The sequence below is a fragment of the Parus major genome, chromosome 2, assembly GCF_001522545.3.
Source record: "Parus major isolate Abel chromosome 2, Parus_major1.1, whole genome shotgun sequence".
In the NCBI taxonomy this organism is placed as follows: domain Eukaryota; kingdom Metazoa; phylum Chordata; class Aves; order Passeriformes; family Paridae; genus Parus; species Parus major.
In genome coordinates, this window is record NC_031769.1 from 45577329 (window position 1) to 45599862 (window position 22534).

The window sequence follows — 22534 nt, forward strand, 5'->3', positions numbered from 1 at the left end:
ATCACATACTGTTCATACATTGTTATTATTGAAATTAGTTTTGTCTGTTGACCTCAATACTGGAACAAGTTGGTTTTTTCAACTTTTGCTTGTACAAGTTGAAGTTGGGTGTTCATGACACTCATTAACCCCAAAACTATATTTTATGTATCAGTATTGTTTAAAAATTTTCATTCCATGATTTGTTGCCTTGTTTTTAATATGCTATATGATATTGCAGTTCACCTAATTTTATTTAATTTCCTTTTCCCTAATACAGGGCTGGGAAGAAACTGTGGATGCTGCAGTCTCTTACTTGTTAAGAACTTGTTTGTCAAAGAGCTCCAAGGAGCAGGCCCTGACTCTCAGCAGCCAGTTGTCCATGCCCAAAGATACCAGCAAACTGAAGAAGAACATCACCCTCTTCTGTGATAGATTGGCCAAAGGTGGTCGCCTTTCATTAAATACAGACTCAGCCACTCAGCAAGCATCTGTCATGCCAGGTAAGACATGAATTTAATGAATGTTCATAATCCAAAATATTTATTTGCATATTAAAACTAAAAATTTTGGACATTTTATTTTCTTGGCAGTTTGTTTTTCATTGACTGTGGCAACCAAGCACTGTTTGTGTTGCTGATAAGTAGAATTACTTAGGTAATAAGATAATTTCAAAGCTGGAGTTTTTTTCTCATTTTATTCAACACTTACTGTTGCTCATACAATTTGCATAGTCATGCAGCAAATGAAACACAGATGGTCATTGTTATGCTGAAAATTCTTATCACTTATTTCTTTACACTTTTCAGTTGAATGTGTGCATGTGTATGTTTCTAATGTGATGGAAAAAGTAGTGAAAAGTTCTCCTTTCTTAATAAAAAAAATTAATATATTTGTATTACTGGCTTTATGGCATATCCGTATCATAAATCATGAAGTAGTGATAACATTAAATAAAAAGAATCTACAACTTTTGAAAGTACTAGTTGACTGGGTGATATCACCCAGAAAGCATTGAATTGAAGATGAGACTAATTTAAGTATGTGTTGAATAATATTTCCCACATAGAATAAGAATGTGGGAAAGATTTCACAGCGCACAATGATTTACATGAATATCATGGAATTACTACTTTTAAAGGAAATTTTATTCATGTCCTTTTCTATATTCCTACTTTTTAGTTATAGTGGGAGCAAAGTTACACTTTTTCTGTGGAGTCTGAAGTTTAGCATCTTTGTGCTGTAGCAAGACATTTTCTTCCTGCCATTTTCCTCCAGAGAGACAGATAGATAGACTGACGCTTAGTAAACATCAGATACTCCTGGTGACTTGGAAACAGGTATTTTTCCCCATCTTTCTGCTCCAAATCTGGATTGGCTGTTCATTCAGCTTCATACTCTCCTGTGTCACTATGGTCTTTGACCTCATACCTTCCTTCCTTCTTCAGCAGTCTTCACATCTGTAAGGATGTAAGGAAACTGGGAATTTATTTTGTTGGTTTCATGGATATTCTTTTTGATAAAGATTGGAGTTGTGTTAGGGCAATATCTTGATTACCAGTATTTTGCTTTCTTATATTATGAAGAATAATTAAATTTTTTAATATAATACGAATTGTCTGTATAATGTTCCGGCAACTCAAAAGTCCTTGTTATGTACAGCCCTCTTTTTCATGGGCCACTATAAATGATCTGGTAAAACAGCTGCAGACTGTGCAGTGGTAGAAATTCTATAAACATATATTAATTTACTTTAATGTTACACTGTTGCCATATGTGCAACCTGACTCATAATCATGTGAAGTAAGGAAGTGAGGCAGAGCAAGTGTCATATTGGCTTTACAAATTTCTGTTAGTATTTCTTTGCAAAACTAAAATATGTGAAGGGCATTTCATTTGTTGAACTTTGATTATATAATCTTTGTTTTTCCTTCTAAGAATTTTGAAAAGGTGTGAATAGCTGCAGTTCAACTTTTTCCACCTAAGCTAATAAAGTGAGTTGATTTAATAAGGAAATTCACTTCTTCCTATTCAGTTGACTAGTGTTATTGTGTTCAGGGAACTATGCAATTAATTATGATTCTGTTAGGAAAAGAGTAAAATTTTTAAATATTGTAAACAAATTAGAAGAAATATTGCTCCTGATAGACTTTGCATTTACTCATTAACTGTTGAAAGAATACAAATTTTGAAAGAGGTTGAAACTAAAAAATGTTATATTAAATAATGAGAAGTTCATTAGAGAGAAATACTTTTGTCAAATGCTCAGAATAGCATAGTATTTAAGTAGCTACCCTCCAGCAGGATGTCCTGTGTGATTTGAAACTCTGTGTTTGTCTTTGAATGGACTAAGAAAACTTGGAACTCTTTTTGAGAGTAAAGGTTTTAATGACACTTTTAAAACATGTTTGTCTTGTCATCTATTCAGGTTTTCTCTGGCCAATCTCTATCATGGGAATTAATGTGGCCTTTTAGAAGCAGATCTACAGGTGGAAGGAGATGAGGCTAGCAACATGACTTGTATCATCTCTTTGTTTCAGAACTAGCTCTGTGCCTGTAGTGGTTCCTCATTAGCAGTTGGAGTGCTCTAGGTACATTCCTGGAATTCATCTGCCTGGTTGGATTTTCCTAAAAGAAATTAATTCCTATGCTCAAGACCACTCCTCAGTGTGAAAACAGTGTCCTTAGTGGGGATAATAAAAAAATTTGACTTGCTGTTGAGTCCAGCTAAAAGCACCTGTTCTGTCTACATGTGGAAGAAGTTGAGAATGATGCCTTATAAAGGAAAACCAGTATAAAAAAATAACTGTACTGTTGAGTCAAGAACTCTTTGATAATGCCTGGAAAACAGAGGAGCACCTTTTCCCAGCCCTTAAAGGAGAGAGCTGGAATAGGTAGAGAAGAACAAGGTAGAACCATAGGTGGAGAGGGAGACTGAGAATTGTATTTGTTAAATACTGGATGATAATGTAGGGGAAAGTTCTTCAGGGTGTTTAAGCTCCAAGCCAAGCCAAAGATGGTCCAATAATTATTCAGTAGGGTAACCAGCATTAGCTTGAGGATTTTGTTCAGTGCCACTTTTTCTTAAGCTCATTCTTTTTTCTTAATGATGAAAACCCCTTTTTCCATAGCAACCAACTTTTAAAAAAATCTTTTAAGTTGCCTAGGACCCTCCTAGTATTGCAGCACTGTAACAGTAGGCTCAATTTCTAGAAGTTTTATTTAATATGTTCAAGATGGTGTACTCTGAAATCTAGAGAAATTGCCTTGAAGCCACATTGAAAAGCTGATGATTATCTTGAATTGTGCAGCTCTTTGAAAGATGCCTTCAAAAGTAGTAGGCAGTACTTGTAGTTAATCCAAGAGTATATGTTAGAGGTAGACCATGGTCTCTCCTGGGTCTGATTTTGTTCACTATTTTGCTTTAATAGCTTCAGTGATGGAATATGGGCATGACTCTTAAAATTGTGGTTTTGCAACAAGCTTGAAGTAGTTTGAGGCATATTGGGAGAGCAATAATGCTGATCTTGATAAATTAGAGGAAGGATCTAAAGTTATTAAGAAGGTTTTCAGTTGAGACAGGCGCCAAGGACTCTAGCAAGTAAGAATCTGACAAACTAAAATTTGAGAAATAATTCCATAAGCGCTGTTGTCATAGGATAGGCTCATGGGGTTAGATTGGACCATCAACTGAATAAAAGACAGCAATATGTTTTCACTAAAGGTGAATTCCAACTTTGGGTTGTAGTCATATGACTTTTAATGAGGAGATATGATTATTTCTTTCTATTCTTCATGAGTAGAAGTCACAGGGGAACACAATTTAAGAAAAAACCTAGACAAACTGAATAGAGTTCAGTTTTGATTCTTCTGAGGGAAAAATAGAAATTTCAGGGGGGACATGATAGCTTTCCAGTATGTAGGATGTTCTTATATGGGTGATTAAAATTTAATCATAATCATTGGCTAAATATGATTATAACTGTAAACCACATCAGGCTATATCATGTACTGTGTTGCCTTTGGCAATGCATAAATAGCTGGATGAGAGGAACGGTGAGGGGTTAAGGGAGTAGTGCCAACCCAAAGTGTGGGTCAGTGCCAGGGAAGTGCTTGGAAAGGTGCTGTAGACCACCCACATTGTCATGTATTGAGTTTAATGGGTGTGAGAATTTATAGCATAAATCCTGATGACCCTCAGTGAGTTAATTCTGTAGCTTTTAATGGTCTCTTATAATATCTGTGTGTTGTGGAGGATTGCTTTTAAAACCTTGATGAGTATTAAGTGTGGGTGTTCGAAGACTTGTTTAGATGTCAGTCTGATTGGAACTCTGCTTACAATATTGCTTCACCCATCTTTTGGGAAGCTAGGTTACTCTTTGACTAGAATGCAATCCTGCTTTTCCTGTAATAGTTCCTGATGAGATGTGCAAATATCAGTTCAAGGCTTTGTTCAAGCAAGGATTTTAAAATTTAAATAAGGGCTTTATTTTTCTTTAGATCATCCTTTTTCTACTGCCTTTTTATTTTTTAACTCGACTTCAGTATTTTTTATCTCTTGGCTTCATTAGGAGATCATTGTACTGTGCTTTAGCATGATTTACTCACATAGTTGAATATAACTGGAACAGTAGAGAAAATATTATTTAATATTATTTGACTGGAAAGTCAATTACTGATCTCCATCATTGAAATCTGTGGAATGCCAAAGACTATTATCTCCCAGATGGCTGAATCCTTAGAACTGAAATTATAAGGAAAAGAATGAATATTTTGCATCCAGGAAGTAGGACTTACAAGTAGTTTTGTGTAATATTTGAAAGTTATTTAATAAGTTAGAGCTAGAAGGCAAGATGACTGCTTGTCTAGTTTTCCATTTTGCATTGCAATGGGGTTAAGGGATTCAGAACATCAGTGACAAAGCTTATCTGAACTCTTAGACACCATGAACAATATCTTGATAGCTGTTACAGTAGCTTAGTGTCCTTCTTGGAAAATTTTCCTAATGTTTGGTATACATTGTTTTTCCTGAAAATCAGAGTGTTTTATTGAATCAGAGTGAATATTGAAAGTGGAGCTGGCAATTAATGATGTTCTTTTGGTGTTTAAAACTTTGGAATGTTTTTAGTACATTCCTCCAATAACTTTTCTTTTATAAGATAAAATGCTAGCATTCTTTTTATGAATAATTTTCAATCTTACTCTTTGTTTTCTGAAGTGGAATACATTTCCTTTAGTCTGAGCAGGAAGTATATTGTACTATACTCAATTGTACCCTATCTCAATTTCAAGACCCTTTTCTACAAATTTGTTGCCTAACCAGATGTTTCCCATTCTGTATTTATACAGAATCAGCAAGGTAGTATTTACTTGACTGCATATTTTGTTTCCATAGTTTTTTAATTTATCAAGTTGAATATAATTTTACTTTGTATAATAGTGTTTCTACCAGTTAGTTTATGAATAGTTGAATGCAAACTTCAAGGGCAATGTTCTTTACCACATTATGTATGTGCACCCAGAATCTATATTCATACTTTAGAAGAAAAATTTTTCTAGGGTTTCTTTTCCTTGCATAAGCTTATAAAAACCTGTTTTCAAAATCCTGTGGTGGTTGGTATATGTGAGTGCATACTGCCCCTTTGAAAGCTTTTTTCTTCACTGGAAAACTGGGATGAAACAGAATGTGTCATATTCCTTAAGGAACTTTCTGTTTACATGCTATTAAACTTGGGAAGAACGTTAATACTAATTGGAAAAACATGTGGATTTGAGATCCTGGGAGAGTAATATTAATTTATATATGAGAATTAGACATAAATATTGCTCCAAGTTCTTAGTACACTGACTGTATCTGAAGAAAGACTAGTTATAGTTTGATCTAAAGAAATAGGATTTTGTTGTTGTAAATTCCTTTCTTACACCCTTAATTATGAAGTCTTCATAGGTCATTAGCAGAAGGGAGCATGCAGTATAAGTAAAATATTCTCCAACTTTCATAGACTTAAATTCAGAATATCTTGAAAAATGTAGTGGCTTCCGTTTGTTCTCACACAAGTTCCAGTCAGTGTTTGTAATATTATATTGATAGCAATTACTTCTTTTTTTTCCCCTGGAGAAGTTAGAATCGTGTAGTTTGAATTTCAAGTAGCTGGAAGAAGGCACAGATACAGAAGTTGGCCCTGAGCCCCAGACAAGACTTTTGAACCACCAGCAGATAATTATAAAAATCATGCAAGGCTCACAGAGCATGGTTTGAGATCTTTTCCTGTAACTTAAGTATTGTGAGCTTGAGACTGTGATGCATTGTCAGTTTTGTGTAGCCCCTCATGGTGGTGCAAAGAAGTGTATAAAAATATGGGTTGTTTCTTGCAGATGTGATACAAGTCCAGTGTTGTTTATTTCTGCAGAAGACTATAGTCCATAATGAGGTGTGAGTCTCATTTAAGATATTTTCCATATATTTTCTGTAGGGATAAAATATTAAGCTACTTTTTTGTTTTTCCTTTAGTAACCCTTAAAATAATGTTTTCAGATTTTTTTTTTTCTTATTTTAGTTTCAATATATTGGGTATTCGTAAAGCTTTTTAGGACTGCTTATGAAATCTATGTAAGGAGGAGTATTCACAAAGGTTGTTGAAAGTACTTGAATGGATTTTGTAGACCTGAGCACTGTTCAGCACTGACTGGTGAAACTGGTGGTCATTGACCGAATTAGATTGAGGATTTTACTATCTTTATCCTAGTAGCCCTCAGCTGTTTCCACTATTCCCTACCTGCTTCTATTCAAGTAGCATTTACAAAAGTGTCTAAAGGGCATTGGTATCTTTTTATGAAGTATCTTTGAATTCAGGAAATCTAAACCTTAATAATAGTGCTTATTTATCATTGCAAATCACTTTGCTGAGGATTATTTTTCATAGATGTACCTGGAGGTTTTTACTGTCCAAAGCACTGTGTCAATTCATTCCTACAGATTTCTTGGCACAGGCCCTTAAATATGAAATTGACATTAAGTGACTTTAACTGTTGCAAGGCAAACTCTAACTCATCTTTTCTTAAAATCATACAGGTTGATCAATTAAATAAGTTTTTGGATTTCCCTGGGAAATGAGTTGTTTACTATCAGTGAAAAAGTATTGTTTTGATGTATAATATAAAACAGAACTCCTCATTTAAATAGAAAGACAGTAAGTTTTTTGTTAGATTTGCTGGCTAAATTTATTTAATATATGTATATGAAATATAGCTACTTATCACTGAAGTATTGCATTCATTATTCTTCATTTACTTACCTGCTCAAAACTTGTATTTACCTATTTTGAAAGTTAATGTGCGTTTGCAGGTTGAAAACTTGTGTACTGCTTGTATTGAAACCAAAACAGATCAATCATCACTGTAAAAGTCTTTTTGAAATTCCCATATTTTTCATACTGCCTTAAGGCAAACATACATTTGGTAAAATACGTACTTTCTGTCTTCTCCTTTTAGTTCTTCCATCTAGTAAGGCTTCCAGTATGGCTCTGATTTTCTCCTGCCCTGGTTTTCCTCAATTGTTTTCTGTATTTCTCCTCTCTGCATTTGGCTTCACTGGTTTCCTTTTCCATCTTGTACCCTTTGATATCCATGCAACTCCATGCACAGTCCCTTCACTGTGATAGATGGAGAAAGTAACCCCATCACTTGCCACCCAAGGGAGTAAATGAGTCCGACAGAGAGAGGCAGCAACAAAAGGGTAAGAAGACCTTTTCCTGGTCAGCTGTCAATCTGGGACCCCCAAAGCAGTAACTGCAGGGAAAATCTTGTGGTATCAGTCTGGATCTATCAGGCAAGGAGATTTTTACAAGGTTTGACTAAGGCATAACAGAGACAAATCCATAAACAGTGCAATCATTGTGTACTTCTGTGTCCAATTTGTGCAGCTCTGCATGGCTGAGCTGTTGTGCCAGTTTAAACATAACTTTCTTCTCTCTGACTAATTGCAATGATAATCACATAAGAATAAGAGCAAAGAAGTTGCTCAGACTCTTACAGCCCTTAGCATTGTCATGTGCTCCTGTTAAATTGTGTTGGGTGAGCTAACAATGAGATGTGATGTAGTATATGATGATACAATGCTGCAGCTTTAATTTGACTTCTATTTCTTTGTATTGAAATTATTTTTTTCAGAAATTTATCAGCTGTTCCTGATGGACAGCTCTACCTTAATATAAAAGCCTAGAAATAAGTGACTATTTACATATTAAACACTTCAAACTAATTATTTGGGTTCTATTTTTGAGACTGAAATATATCCCTTATCCCATAAAGCTGATTTAGTGAAAAGGAAGGGGAGTAGCAAGTCATTAGGGAGAATTTTGGGAGAGCTTACTGCAACAAGTTTTTGTGGTTTCTTAAGAAAAGCTTAAGAACAGTTTAGTGGAGCCAGAAACTTGATTGCTTGGCTCTCTGATGTGGATCTTGACTCTTTGTAATTTCTTTCCATTGTAACTTTCTTAGCTCTTTAAAACTTTTATTTCTATTGTTTTAATAACTTTAGTCATTTATGTGGAAAGGAAAATGGAACTATGCAGAAGTACATAGGTACTGTAATACCTATATATAAGCAGAGTTCAAATATGCCTATCTTGTGTTGTAGCTCCTATGTACACTTTTTCTTAGGTGTTTTATTGTTAAAAGACATTACAGATTAATAGATTGTGGTGACCCTACAACACATTGCAGCCTTTTCTTACATAATTTGGCTCGGTTCAGGTGAGCACACTGAAAACTGGAAATCTGAATATCAGACGTGGGAAGAAAGCAGGGAACAATATCTGAGGTGGTCTTTAATTTTAATTCACTTGGTCAACTTTCATCACTCTGCAGGTCTTAAATGATATTTCTCCAAGTGGTTAATTTTCAGGGATTGTATAAATAACGGTGAAGCACTGGAATTTTTTTTTTAATTGGAATGAAAGCACTTATAGAAAATATATGCTTTTTTTAAAAATTTTTTTCCTCACAGGGCATTCCAAGTTCCAGTGTTGTGATTAGGGGAAAAATAAGATGGAAGAGTAACAAGACACATTTTTTGTAGGGTAGTGAAAAGTTTTTTAGTATGTTGTTTAGAACATCTCCCCTCCTCAATTGATATTACAGCTGGCAAAAACCACAGGGGAAAGGAGTACAAAGGTTAAGAAGGCTAAAGCAATAACATTTTTTAAAAAATGAATAATTTAAAGAGGAAAATGTCATGCATAATGAATAAAAAAGAAATCCCTCTTGAGATTTGGGATTCATTCATTTGTGGTACTATGAAATTTAGTTGGCAGCATTGCAATTCCAACTTGCCTCAGCTAAGTACAGTTCGGATCAACACATTAGTGCCTTGGTGTGCACGATTCTGTTGCTGGCTCTTTGCATTGGAATCCATTAAATTTTAATATGTCCTACTTAGGTACAAGTGGTCACAAATGATTCATAATGTTGAGGTAAGCTTTTGGTGAAAATAATTGTCAGATGAAAAAATTTCCCCTAATGATCCTGTTTGTCAATGGACTTTATTTTCTATGTTGTTTGAAACATTTAGAGACCACAAGCAATAATAAATTTCTAAAATCTGTATTAATAAGGTAATTGTTCAAAACTATGGAAAAAGTATCGCTAATGGAGAAACTGTACAGTCTCTGACCTTCCATTTGAGAAGACTCAATAGTAGCAGGTAAAAAAAGTAATGCTAAAACCTGAATAGTTATTTTAAGAGACTGCAAAAATGATGCAATTTAAAAAAAATAAAGCCAAACTTTAATAATATAGTATAATTATTTTATTTAATGTATGATATTAACAAAGATTCAGTCTTTCATGTTTAGTTAATCTTTGGATTTCCATTTACCAGGTTTCTTGGTTCCTCTAAGCTTTTTTTTCCTGTGATATTTGAAGAACAGCCTATGAGAACAGCTTATATGATGAAGTGCACTGGTATTTGTGCATGAGCTGTAGGCATTTGAAAACCATAATTAGCTCTGCAGTTTGCATGACATTACTTTTCCAATCCTTATCTGGACAAGACCACCAAGAAATTACAGGGATTGTCTACCTTTCTTAAGTTCACCCATGGCAAATTATCCATCCACAAATAGTTATAAGCAGAGAGATAATACAGATGAAGAAGATATGTCAAATATAATGAATTACTCAGTTTCTTCTGACTGGGAGCAGCATCCTTCAGTTGGTAGAGACACAACTGTTTACACATCAGGATATGTAGCTATTTTTTTAGGTACCACAATCCATTTACTTGGCATTTGCTATTCTTCTTGGTTTTCTGGCACATTTAGGTTGAGTAAACCTGATTCTCTTATGCTGCCATAAATTCAGTGCACCTTAGCTGAATTTGCTAGTGTTACATTATTATAAACTGTCCTAAGCAAGTGTGGCCAGAATGAGATAGTTGTTTACATAATTATTTTTTTTATCACTGAATTGGTCTTACAGATTTTGAAGGTCTGTTTAGTCTTCAGTTAAAAAAAATAAAGTGAATGTTTGGTCTTCAGTAAAAAAAAATAATTAAAAGCACACTTGAACAATAAAAGTATTAATGTTATTTTTTTCTTAATATTCAGGTCTTTTTAAAATGAAGGTGTTTGTATATGTAGGATTGATTTCATAATTTCTATTATGTAGGCGCTATAAGTAACATGTACAAGTCTATGGAACTCTGTAGTGAATTAAGAGTGTAAAACTATATGTACATCACTAACACCATTTACAGTGTATTTGCTCTTCCACATTACCATAAAGGAGTCCAATAAATCTAAACCTAGTGAAAATTTCATATTTTGTACATGCAGAACTGATTTTTCAATTACTTCAGACTTTTTCAGAGCCTAATCCAAATCCTGATGAAATCTGTGGGAGTTTTTCCATAGACTTCAGTAAGCTTTGGCTCAGACCCTCACTTTTCAATTTTTCAAACAGATTTGCCAAAAATCTGCAGAGAGCCAGGCACTTGGAAAGTTTTTACTTGCAAAGTACAGCTGGTTTTGAGTTGCATACAGGAAAGTTCCCAGTGCTTTTTTGAAACAACAAAAAAAAAAGTGGTTTTAAAGGTCTTTTAACTTTAGGTGAAAGAGTGGCTTTAACATTTGAAGCTGAAATTGCCTTGAGTCTTAGTCTAAGCATGACAAACTCTGTACTAGAAGATTTTTAAAATGCATAACTATATGATAACAAAGCTTTAAACTGCAATTTTAACCTAACTTTAGCTAAATATTCTTGGGTTATGAGTTTCAGAGAGCCAGGGAGGGAGGTAGATGTGATTGGACATGCTGGGTTTTAGAGAGCATGAGACACAGCCAGTGCCTCGGCAAGCATCACTCATACCCTTGCATATCAGCCTAAGATTAAAATAGTGCTATTTTAAGGTAGCATCTTGGGTTGTGGATGACAGTCAGTGAGGTGTAGAATCTCTCTCAATTTCCCTTTTATTTTTTGTCTTTTTGAGTGATCACCTCTAGCATAGATTGGATGCAGATCTGGCTGCAGTAATGTTCCTAAGTAGCTATGTTGTGAATTGTGCCTCTATGGCCTTGATGGATTTTTCTTAGGGAGAGAAAAGGCAACATCTTCCTGAATCTGAATGCCTGACATTGTTACAATTCTGTGTTTCATCAGTATTAAACTTGCAGACTTTTTTTTCCCCTGGATTCTTAAAGAATGAGAGCATGTTTTTGACTGTTCCACTTTTTTGTGAGCAGTCAGCTGTTAAGTCTACTCATAAGCCTGGTATCGGTCCTTCAGCTAATGTTCACATGGTAAGTGAAGGTCCATAAATTCATGCTTCCCTTGACCCTGTGTTTATTCAGACTTGCCCATCCCTAAAACTTTGATTTGGTATCTGAGCTGGAAAATGTCATCAAATCAAACATATGAAGTGCTTCATGACTCTGGCAGATTTAAATTTTTTTTAAAAATAATTCTTTTTTTTCTAATTGTGTCCTGGGTGAAACACAAAGACTGATGATAACAGGGCATGCAAAAGCAAAGAGTTCGTAAACTATAATCCTTAAGGTTTTGTTTTGATTCAGCTACACTTTGAGGTGAAGATTTAACTCACCCTCTACTAATTAGAATATTGCTAAGAAACTAATAAAAAAGGAATGTGTAGTTAGCTATGTAATGCTGAGTACTTTTTTTAGGTTTGTAAAAACGTTCAGCAAACTGGTAAAAACTGCAGACTTGATGAGTTTCATGTGATTATCATGGTAGGCTGCATATCTGGTGGGTATTTGCTGCATGTTATAAGTGCAAATACCACAGCAGGGTGCATTACCACTAGCTCTCTGTCTTTTGATGAAAGATGTACTTTATTAATTCTGACCCTAACCAAAGCTTGACTTATTCCACTTTAAGAAAACTAGTTAACTGTAAATTAGAGATATCACCAAAAAGGGTATTACTTCAAAGTTGGGAAATGATTAGGGGGATGTTCCACTATTTTAATTGAGTTTCAATTTTAATGACTTACTGTCTTCTATGTAACAATAAACAGCTGTGCCACACTGTGTTTCAAAGAACATTTACTCAGCCTTTAAATTTACCATTAGAGATCAAAGAGATCTTTGGATGTATATGGATGATGAAGGATGCCTCAATTCAAATGAATGGGTGAACAGAAATAGTGCAACTAGAGGTAATAAATATTATGGAAAACCTTTTTAATGTAAGTTATGTGGTGCTGAACTATATTAAATTTTACAGCTGCACTGAGAAATCTTTGATAATTATCTTAAAACTGTATCAGAGTATTGATAAGCATGTGTTTCTCCTAGCACTTTTTTCAAGCAAACTTTTCAGTCAAAACTGAAGATTTTTAAAATTAAAAAAAAAATAGCTGGTGACATTCTTGAAACCATTTTAAAAATAAATGGATGCTTGAATTACATATAGGAATTTGTGGAGGACATTTCAGGATAAAATCTCTGAGTGATCAGACTTTCCAATCTTAAAATCTATTTCAATAGATATGAATTAGTTGGGTTTTATTTTCACTAAAATGGAGCAGCTTTCTTGTAACCACAGTAGTCATTAGGGGTATTAAGTTGCTGTTCAGAGATGCTTAAATGAAGTTATGAACTGACATTATAATTTTAATCAGGTTGTTAATAAAGCATGGAACAATGTGACAGGAGTTACACAGGAGATTAAAGTTAGTGCAATAAATTATGTTAGAAATCCTGAGTCTGGTTACATTTTACCAGAAAGCTGTTGAGATGGAGGAGATTCTGTGGAGTAATGTAAAATACACTCCAGCCAGATATGATGAAGTAGTTAAAGATGTTAAGATTTAGCAAAGGTCATATTACGTGTTACAGACAGGATTTTCTTATGCTCTTGTGATTAAAAGTCCTTCTGAAAGTAAGACAAGTTCTTCTGATGCCTTTGGCAGTAAACAACTGCCATGTTTCCCTACAAAGGAACTGTATTGGCAGAATTAATACTTTGCAATAATTTCCCAGTCTGAGGAGAAAAAATGAAGTAGTTGTGTTTGGTTACTTCACTTAATTAGATATCAAGGGAAAAATGCTTGTTGTACAATTTTACAACAGATTTCTCAAATATTTCCAAATAAAAAATACTGGTGTCTATGTAAAAAAGAGTCTTGGTTTTGGTTATTTTTGCAGCACACTAAAATCAGTTTTCTTCTAGCTTAGTGTGAAATTGATTCTCATGTGGATACGTTGATTCTCTCTGGCTATTGAATCGCATATACATGACATCATTTTGGTTAGTGTAGTTACAGTGTATATTGTAAAACCTGTGAAGAAATAGAAGTGTTGAGTTATACTACTCACAGTTAATCTACTCTGAATTTGGGTCCATGTTATGTAGAATATATTCCTTCCCGTGTGTACTTTGTGATTCACTGTAAAATAGGAAGCTTTTTTTATAACCCAACTTCCCCAAACCAAGAAAACACTTTGTTGTGTCCAATCATTCTTATTTATAATTATATTTATAATAAGATATTCTTATCTTATTATCAATCATAATGCAGGTATGCAACTTCAGCAGGCATGACAATCAGTGGTTGGAAATATGTGTTAAGGGAGTAATAATAATTCATTTGCAGACCTGCTGTAAAGTTATGCTAAGGAGAGCTTTGTTATGTCTGGCACGTTTGCTAATATGAAGGAAAGATCTTTGTTTAGGTTGCTGTTTATCATGTTATATTTTTGTCAGTTGAAGAATTTACCTTAGTAGAAAGAAATAGGAATAGTTATAGAGGTATATACAATTAAGACTCACCATGGTAGGCTGCTTTAAGAAATTCTTGGCAGGTGCAGCAGTCTGGTCCTTCTGAACAGTGAAATAATTGTTTGATCAACAAGATAAGGACGAAATTCTGGCCCTATTGAAGTCACTGGGAGTTTTGCCATTGAATTAATTTAGGCAGGATTTCTCCTGTTTACTTGACAGTTCTCTGTTACTGTTCTGCTAACATCCATGTAGTGGTTGATAACCTGACTTAGCAGAATGCATGAGAGTGAACCCTGAAGTAGACTTCTTTTAAAAGTACCTTCAGAGACTGAATTCACATCAGGTGGGCCTTTTTGCAGTGTTTGGACAAAATGAAGGTACAGAAAGTGTTTTTTATCTTAGTACAGGTTTGATGTTAGTAGAAAGGAAAACGCAACTATTAAATTCTGTTAATAAACCTTGAGGACTGCAGAAACCTCATTTTTCCTTGTAACTTTGATGCTATGATGGCAGTGCTATTCTCTGTGACAAGTACAGAGAGAAAAGTTTTAAAAAAATATGAAAATTGCATTGCTTTATTTCTATTAATTCTGACTGAATTCCTATTCCTACCAAATAGGAAACACTCAGCATGCAGCATTAATAACTGTCCCAAACCCTTTGCAAAGACTGTCTTGAGTAAATCCTACAAATTTGTTGAAATCTTCAAAGGAGAAGATGGTAAGGATCAACTGGGGAAGAGAAGAAATAGAAAGAATCTGAAAGTACTTATTACTTTCATTTATAATTATACGTTGCATTTGTTGTAAATCAAATATGAAGAATCTAATGATATGTTATCAATTATACAACAGGCTGTAACAGAGAGGGCTTTTTGTGTAATTGGTACTTAACAAATTCAACCATTTAGCTGGTACACAAAAGCCCCCACAAGTGTTAGAGAGTTCATAGAATAAAATGGACAGTTTGCTTTAAGTAGCATTTTGTGTTAGAGAAAATACAGATGCTGCTGCAAGATGTAATGTATTTCCATAATCAGTGATAGATAACAAGAATTGTTTAACAATCCATATTGTATGTGTGCACTTAAGCCATGGGCAGATCAATAAAAAAGCATTAAGACTGGTGCCAGCTGCATATACTGTACCTTCAGGCTATTTGACTACATAATGGAAAATGGAGCTGGATTTCAGTAACTCTATTTAGGTAAATCATTACCTAGACAATGTCTTTTCCAATTTCTCTTTGAGTTCTGGATCATTTGGAAAGGGAAAATCTATATTTAGCCAGTGGAGTTTCCTTTTTAGCGTTTCTAAGACATATCTTTTTCTATTTATGAACAAAGTAATTTTAATGTAAATGATGTGGTGTTAAAATTAATTAGTATAGTCTTTCTCAAGGCTTTGAAAACCTCTAATTTATTGTCATATACTCAGAAAGTTGAGGGATGTGTTACATTCTATATACTGGTCTGATTTCAAAAATTTTCAATGAGGAAGAAAGTCCATTGGCTTGTAGTTGAATTTTATATTCAACTGCTTGTTGAATATAAAACCATGATCAAAACTTGAAGTTTCAGAAATGAACACGGTTAAAATGTGTTTTAAACATATTCAGAGGGGACATTGAATCTTCAGTGTGAAGTCTTACACTCAACACAGGCTAACATTGCTCTGCTTCACTTGGTGTTGTAGACATGACCAAATTAAAGCAAAGAGGTAGAGAACACTTCTTTTACCAATGAAATGTACTCTTGGCCTTTGTTTATTTTGTGTTTGAGGTCATTAAGCATATTTTATGGAGGGGAGCTAAGACAACCCAGCCTGTTTCAGTAATCTTGAGAGAAGATTACTTGAAGAGAGTCATAATGCCACAGTAAGCTTGGCTATACAACAAATCTTTATATGAACACAGACTTTTAATGGAAGGAAACTAAGAAGCATGATGTTTACGTAGTGGGATTTTTTTTTTGGTGGTGGTTTGTGGGGATTTTGATGGGTTTCATTTTTCATAGAAATTGTCCCTCATGGGGTTACTATTTTTAATGAAGGAGTTCAGATCTTAGCAAGGTCTGGAGGAATTTTGGTACTGTTGGAATAGAAGTTGATGTTAAGTCCAGAAAACACCCAACCCACCAGTCAAAATGATATAATTGTTTTTTTTCATATTGAATACTTCTTCCGTCTAATGACATGAAAAGGACAATATTTGATAATAGTGTTTGGAGTAAATTTGACTCTAAAATATTTTTAATAACTTTAGAGATCCCACAATTATGGGCTCTAAGAAATTGCTCATGCTGTTAATGAACTGCCAAAAGAAGTTATCACATATTTTGGGTGTGAAGTCAACAAGCTACAGTGATGATCTTTGGATGCCATATTTTTTGGTGGTCTTTGGTTTGCCACTCAGATACAGGTATTTGGACTAGTTAGTTTTTTTCAATTAATGTGCAAGTAGAGAAAATATAGCTAGTAAGTCAGTGTAGTGCAAGATAGTTTAAGGAAAGAACAGGTGGAGTGTAAAAAGAACCAGTAAAGGAGAAGTTACACTGCTGAAGCATAGGAGAAGCAGCAGGGCATGGTGTTAGTTTAATCTAATGTTAGTAGCTTCATAAAGTCCACCAAATAATTTAAAACATATCAAAGTTTGCAGAATCATCCTAGCTTTGTTTAAGAATGGCTTTAAACAATAAAAAACAATTTAAAATAATATTTGACTTTCCAGACCAAGTGGTGTTTATATCCTAGAAAAAGGGATACTATTATGTTCTTTTGGTCTAGTTCTGTAAGAGGGTATATTGAGTATTGCTTGACTGGGTTTTAATAGCAGAGGGCTGCAGGGGTGGCTTCTCTGAGAGGATGCCAGAAGCTTTCCCCATGTCCAACAGGGTCAATGCCAGCCAGCTCCAGGGTTGACCCAATGCTGGCCAAGACCCAGCCCATCATGGATGGTGGCAGCACCTCTGGGACAGTGTATTTAGGAAGGGGGGAAAAAGTCTGTTAAACTGCAGCTGGAGAGAGGAATGAGAGTGTGTGAGAAAAACAGCTCTGCAGATGCCAAGGTGAGTGGAGAAGGAGGTGGTGTTGGTACTCCAGGTAGAGGAGCAGAGATTCCCCTGCAGCCTGTGGTGAACACCATGGCGAGGCAGTGTCCCCCTGCAGCCTATGAAAGCAGATGGTGGAGCAGATTATCCACTGGGATGTGGATGTGCCCAAAGGGGCCTGGGACCCCATGGAGAGCCTGGCTTGGAGCAGGCTCCTGGCAGGACCTCTAAACTTGTTTCCTCTCTTTTTTTCTTCATAAGTGTGATTGGGCAAAGCAAGCCACAAGATCTTTCCAATTTTGTGTTATTTGTCCAATACTTTTAGTTGTATTTGGAATAGTATATTTCATAATTTAGTGTTTATCTTGCTTTGTTTGCTTTCCTTGAAGAGGAGGTAGACATTTCTAAATTATGTTTTATTTAAAATAAGGATTACAAAATGTATATTTAAGTTGAAAGAGACTTTCTCTAGCATGTACTGATGTAAAAACAAAGAAAAATGTGATTTGGAGGGGAAGTAGGGGCTTCTCTTTGCATACAGTCTTCACTTTGTACTTTAGCAGATTTCAGGGTATCCAATCACATTTAGAAATATAATGTGTTTTAAAAATGTGTAGGCCCTTGTCCTGGTCAAACTACAAGATGATCTTTAAAAACTAGAGAATTAAATAAGCATAAGGCATAAAAGTAGCAGACTGAGAACATCACTTGCTCTGTCACTTAATTTATTTATTATCTTAGACAGTAGTAGCAATGTCAGCTTTTAAATAAAATGAAACAGAACAGTTAATCCTGTGCTTTCTCATATAAAAAGCCACTTTATTTCAGACATAGCATTTTTATTGTAAAAGCATACCTTGCTTTTAAAAAAACCCAACCAAACAAAAAAACCCAGAACCCCACAAAACCCCCCCAAAACAACAAAAATAAAAACAAAACCCCCAATCAAAACAGAAAAACCACCTGAATTTGAGCAGAGTTCTCCATAACTATTCATTTAATTTTAGTGGATGTAATTCATTTCATGACAGTCAAATTGAATCTCTTCTCCCTCTCTGAAAAGTTCAGTATCAGGATTTCCCCCAATTATTGGAGATTTTTGGAAGCATGATTTTTCACATCTTCAGATAACTTGTTTGATCACAAGATACTTTGCAATTTTGTAAAGTTGTTTCTATTTAAGGTTAATCATGTGAAGCACATAAATCTCCTGGCTACCTCTTAAAATGTTTGCAGGAGACATGACACAAAATGTTTTTATATGCAAAATTGTTTATCCCTCAGTTGTATCATTTTCATAACATTTGAATGGTAGAGCCTTCAGTAAAATTACGTGATTTACACAGGTATAGGTGTGCTACTAGTGCAGTTTGTAGAGTAAAATTTTCTGAATAGGAAGTTCTGTAAACAAAGGAAAAAGTTCTGTCTATAGGATAAGATGTAATTTTAAACTATTATATACAGTTTTGTGCTCATTTCCTCCAAATAAACTAAATTAATTGAATGGTATTATGATACTTAGTGGAGCCAAAGTTGCCTTTACTTGATTTCTTTTAAAGTCAATCCCAAAGATTTTCATGCTGTAGAAGGTTGAGCTAACAAAAGATAGTACTTGTATTTATTTGGTCAGTGGAGTATACAGTGAATAAAGTATTAAATGCTAGTGAAAATAAAGTAAATATAAGTAATATATGTTTCCTTTGGCAGTGTTGGAGCAAAGATAGGTTAATATAATTAGATTGATTCTTAGCTCCCAATGAATGAATAAAAGTCATAGTTGACAATTCTGTTAAAACATTTTAATGACTAAACAATACCATGTTATTTACATACATTATGTTCTACATACTATGGACAAATCTAATATTTAGGTACAGCTGAGAAAGTAGAAATTTCCAGTACATGAAAACTATGTTACCTTTGATATAATGTACAGAGAAGCAAGAATTTTCAGCAAAGGTTGCTTTTCAATTGTGGAAGGGAACTTCAATGTTATTAAAAATGAGAATTCTATTTTTTCCTTATGAATGCTTTGATTTTCTAAAGTCTTAGTGCCAAAAGGATCTATATGTAGTTTGTCTAATAAATCCACCGGAGAGATGTTGGTTTATTTCAACAACATTAAAAGAGGGTGCTTTTATCCATGTTTATTTCATCACTAGATAGATAAATAAATAGATAAATAGAGAATAGTAATTTATTTATGTTCTAGGAATTGGATACCTATTCACAATTAGATAAAAGGTAATTGGATAATTTCAGAATGCTAATAGATAAATCTGTATCTGTTTTGACCTCATTCCATTTATTTTCTATTTGGAGTTGATGGAAGGGAAGGAAGAAAAGAAACCCCTTGTTCAGAAACTCCATCTCTGTGTTTGAATAAAGTAATTTACCTCCATGGTTTTTGTTCTGGGGTTATTCAATGTCCTTGCTCTCTTGGTAGTCAGAAATCTAAATTCTAGTAAAAATTAATTTGTGAACAATTCTTCCTTGTTCTAATAGTGTCTTCTATTTTGCCAGACACTAAGGGTTTCTGGCCTAATTGCATTATTGATAAAGATCAGTCTGCTCCGTTTTTAGTGGTCTTAACTCAGCAAGACTGGTCATCTGTTCAAGTGTAAATAAGGTATGTGGTTCCTATATCATCTTGGTAATCTTCAGCATAAGTTTTCCAGGTTTATTTAACCTGTCATGAACATGGTAACAGGAATTGAGCTCAGTGTTCCAGATGTCTTGCTAGTGTCTTGTTCAATAGTGTTACTCCTTTCTTGTTCCTTACATTAAATGTTTTGAGGTGGATTTCAAAATTTTACTAGTCCTCACACTGGGACCTTTTCCTTCTGTCAGCCTGTGATTATTTCTGGGGGTTTCGTATCTTCTTTCATTTTCATAATACCATCATTTCTCACTCATAATATTAAAGCAACTGCAATTCAAATAAGATATTTCTGTTTTGTTGCTAAAATTTGACTTTTTGTGTACTAAACTACTTTACAGTAGTTTTCCAAAGTGACCAGATGGGCTCTTTCAATAGCCCATCACAATAGTGCTAGTAAGTATTACTCTACCAATTTAATTTTGTTTTTATGAGCAACATGCATTCTTCAGTGCCTACATTTTAATCCCAGTTACTAGTCCACTGTCTTCTGTTATCCACAGCATATCTGAGATTACATCTGATGTTTTGTTCCTCTATTTTCTGGCCCAGAATCATGCATTAGCATACATCCCAATAGCTTTTTCTTTGATTTCATTCAGTTTGTCATCTGGATTAGGCATAGGTTCCTCATCAACTGTTTCTGTCTTCCTACTGTTTTATCAAACATCCAAAATCCCCAGCATAACAAGGCCTCATGCAGCAAATTGCATTGTCTTTTATTTTTTGTTCACAGCTAAGATAAAAATCCCATTTTCACTAACCTACATTTTTTAGCTTCCTCCTGTTAAGTGTTTTGCTTAGTCCTGTACTTAGTGCAAACTCCCTGAAGATAAATAGTTTTTCCCCTGAATTAGTCAAAGACTGCTCACTCTGACAGTCTTTGCACTATGGTTGTGTGATGGGACAGTTCTGTAACTCATGGTTTACAGTACTGCGAACCAGGCCACAAACATTTTACAGTCTCTTCAGCTTCTGGGTGCAGGGGATTAGGGCTTGCTCTTCCTTCACTAGTAGGTCCAAAATTTGCATGTGTATGCACATACATACAAATATATAGTGTCTGTATGTGTGTCTTCATAACTGAGTCTTCAACTGGAAGAAAGTTTCATGTATGTGCTCTAGCAAATACAAGTGTTTTAAATGTGTATAGGAGTTCTAAATTTTGCTCTAAATTTTTTGGATTAATGGATACCAGAAAGGTTTGTTATTGAGACTATAAAAGTCAGTTTTAGTCTGTTTACTTTCACTGTATGCTGAAGAACTGTTAGAGACTACATAAAAACAATATTGTGAAAGTTTTTTTGACAAGCATGCTCCAGAGATCCCATCTGCTCCAAACACTGTCTTTGAGATGCTCTCTATTGTATTGGCAGATAGAAACCAGAACTAGACATTGCCAGATAGAACCAGAACTAAGACATTGCCAATTAATTTAAATACGCTTTTAGAAAGAATTATCAGGAGAGTGTTTATCAAAAGGAGCATTACCTTTTCGATGAAGTTTTTCATATAAATTAGTATAGAAGTCTAAAGGTCTAGTAGCCTCCTATACAACTGTATATTACCAAAACAATGCAATGCAGGCTCTACAAATTAAAAAGTCTTGCTAAAAAAATATATTTTGTGTAAAGTTATTTATATATTTCATATGTGCATATATCCAAATACATATATATGTATATTTATGCACACAAAATGAGTTTATCTGTATAAACCAAAACAAAAGCCTTGCATATTCTTCTTGCTCCCCAGAAGGGAAGCATGAAATTAGTTTGTTACTGAATGGACAGTGTTGTCCTGAGAATAGATTGATGACAGTATATTCTGTGACTTCTGCTACTGCTGTATTTGAGCATTTTGAAAGAAAACCATGTCTAAGTTATGATAAACAAAAGGTATACTTAGTGATATACTGAATATGGGGAAGAGAATGTGAGACCAGGTCAACAAAAACCACCAGGTGTTTTGTGAGGCAGTGTACTCTGAAAAAATAGTGATTTTTGTGATTGTTGTTTGTCAGGTATTGATATTTGCCTTGAAAAATTCCTTTATAAGCTGATTTTTCTTTTCTGTTATGCTAAAGCAGATGGAAATCCTCCAAGCTCTGGAAAATGCAGTAAGTTGCCTCTCCCAGCACATATCAGGACACAAAGCACGTTTTTTCAGCCAGTCTGTGTTCATCAAATGAATAGGTGGTTGGATGGGACAGTTTACTTTTGTGGCCGATGAGCAACTGTCATCGTTCATCCTTTGTTCACAGTGTGAAACAAGTGCTTTTGGAAGATATTGGGTGGCATTTATACAGTTCACTGTTTCTGCATTCTCAGTCCTGTGTTAGAAAGGGTACTACTGAATGTTGATCTTGTGTTCTTGGCCGAATGTCCAATAATGTGTCTTTAATGAAAACAGCTGTTGGATCTGCTCTTAGCAATGTGTTTCCCAATGCCATTCGTATGACTTGCATACCACATGCACTGAACCTCATCCTGGAAGAATGGCCAAGACTATTTGACAGTTTAAACACCACAGTTGCTCCCATAAAGAGGTTCTGCTGCCAAAGTACCCTGAACTTTGTAAGTCAAGGTTTTATGAACTCAGGCATG

At 34.6% G+C, this 22534-nt stretch overlaps 1 protein-coding gene across 7 annotated transcripts in view; it reads left to right on the top strand.

Annotated features, from left to right (window-relative positions):
• The window catches only part of BBS9 (Bardet-Biedl syndrome 9), a 281332-nt gene that overhangs the window by 141056 nt on the left and 117742 nt on the right, over positions 1-22534 (top strand). For 6 of the 7 annotated variants that reach the window (XM_033511950.1, XM_033511949.1, XM_033511948.1 and 3 more), the window contains one exon: positions 260-482. In XM_033511950.1, the coding sequence (XP_033367841.1) occupies positions 260-482 (223 nt within the window). Of the gene's footprint in view, positions 1-259; positions 483-1161; positions 1325-22534 lie in introns of those variants that run through there. The other variant, XM_033511954.1, reaches the window with a different exon arrangement.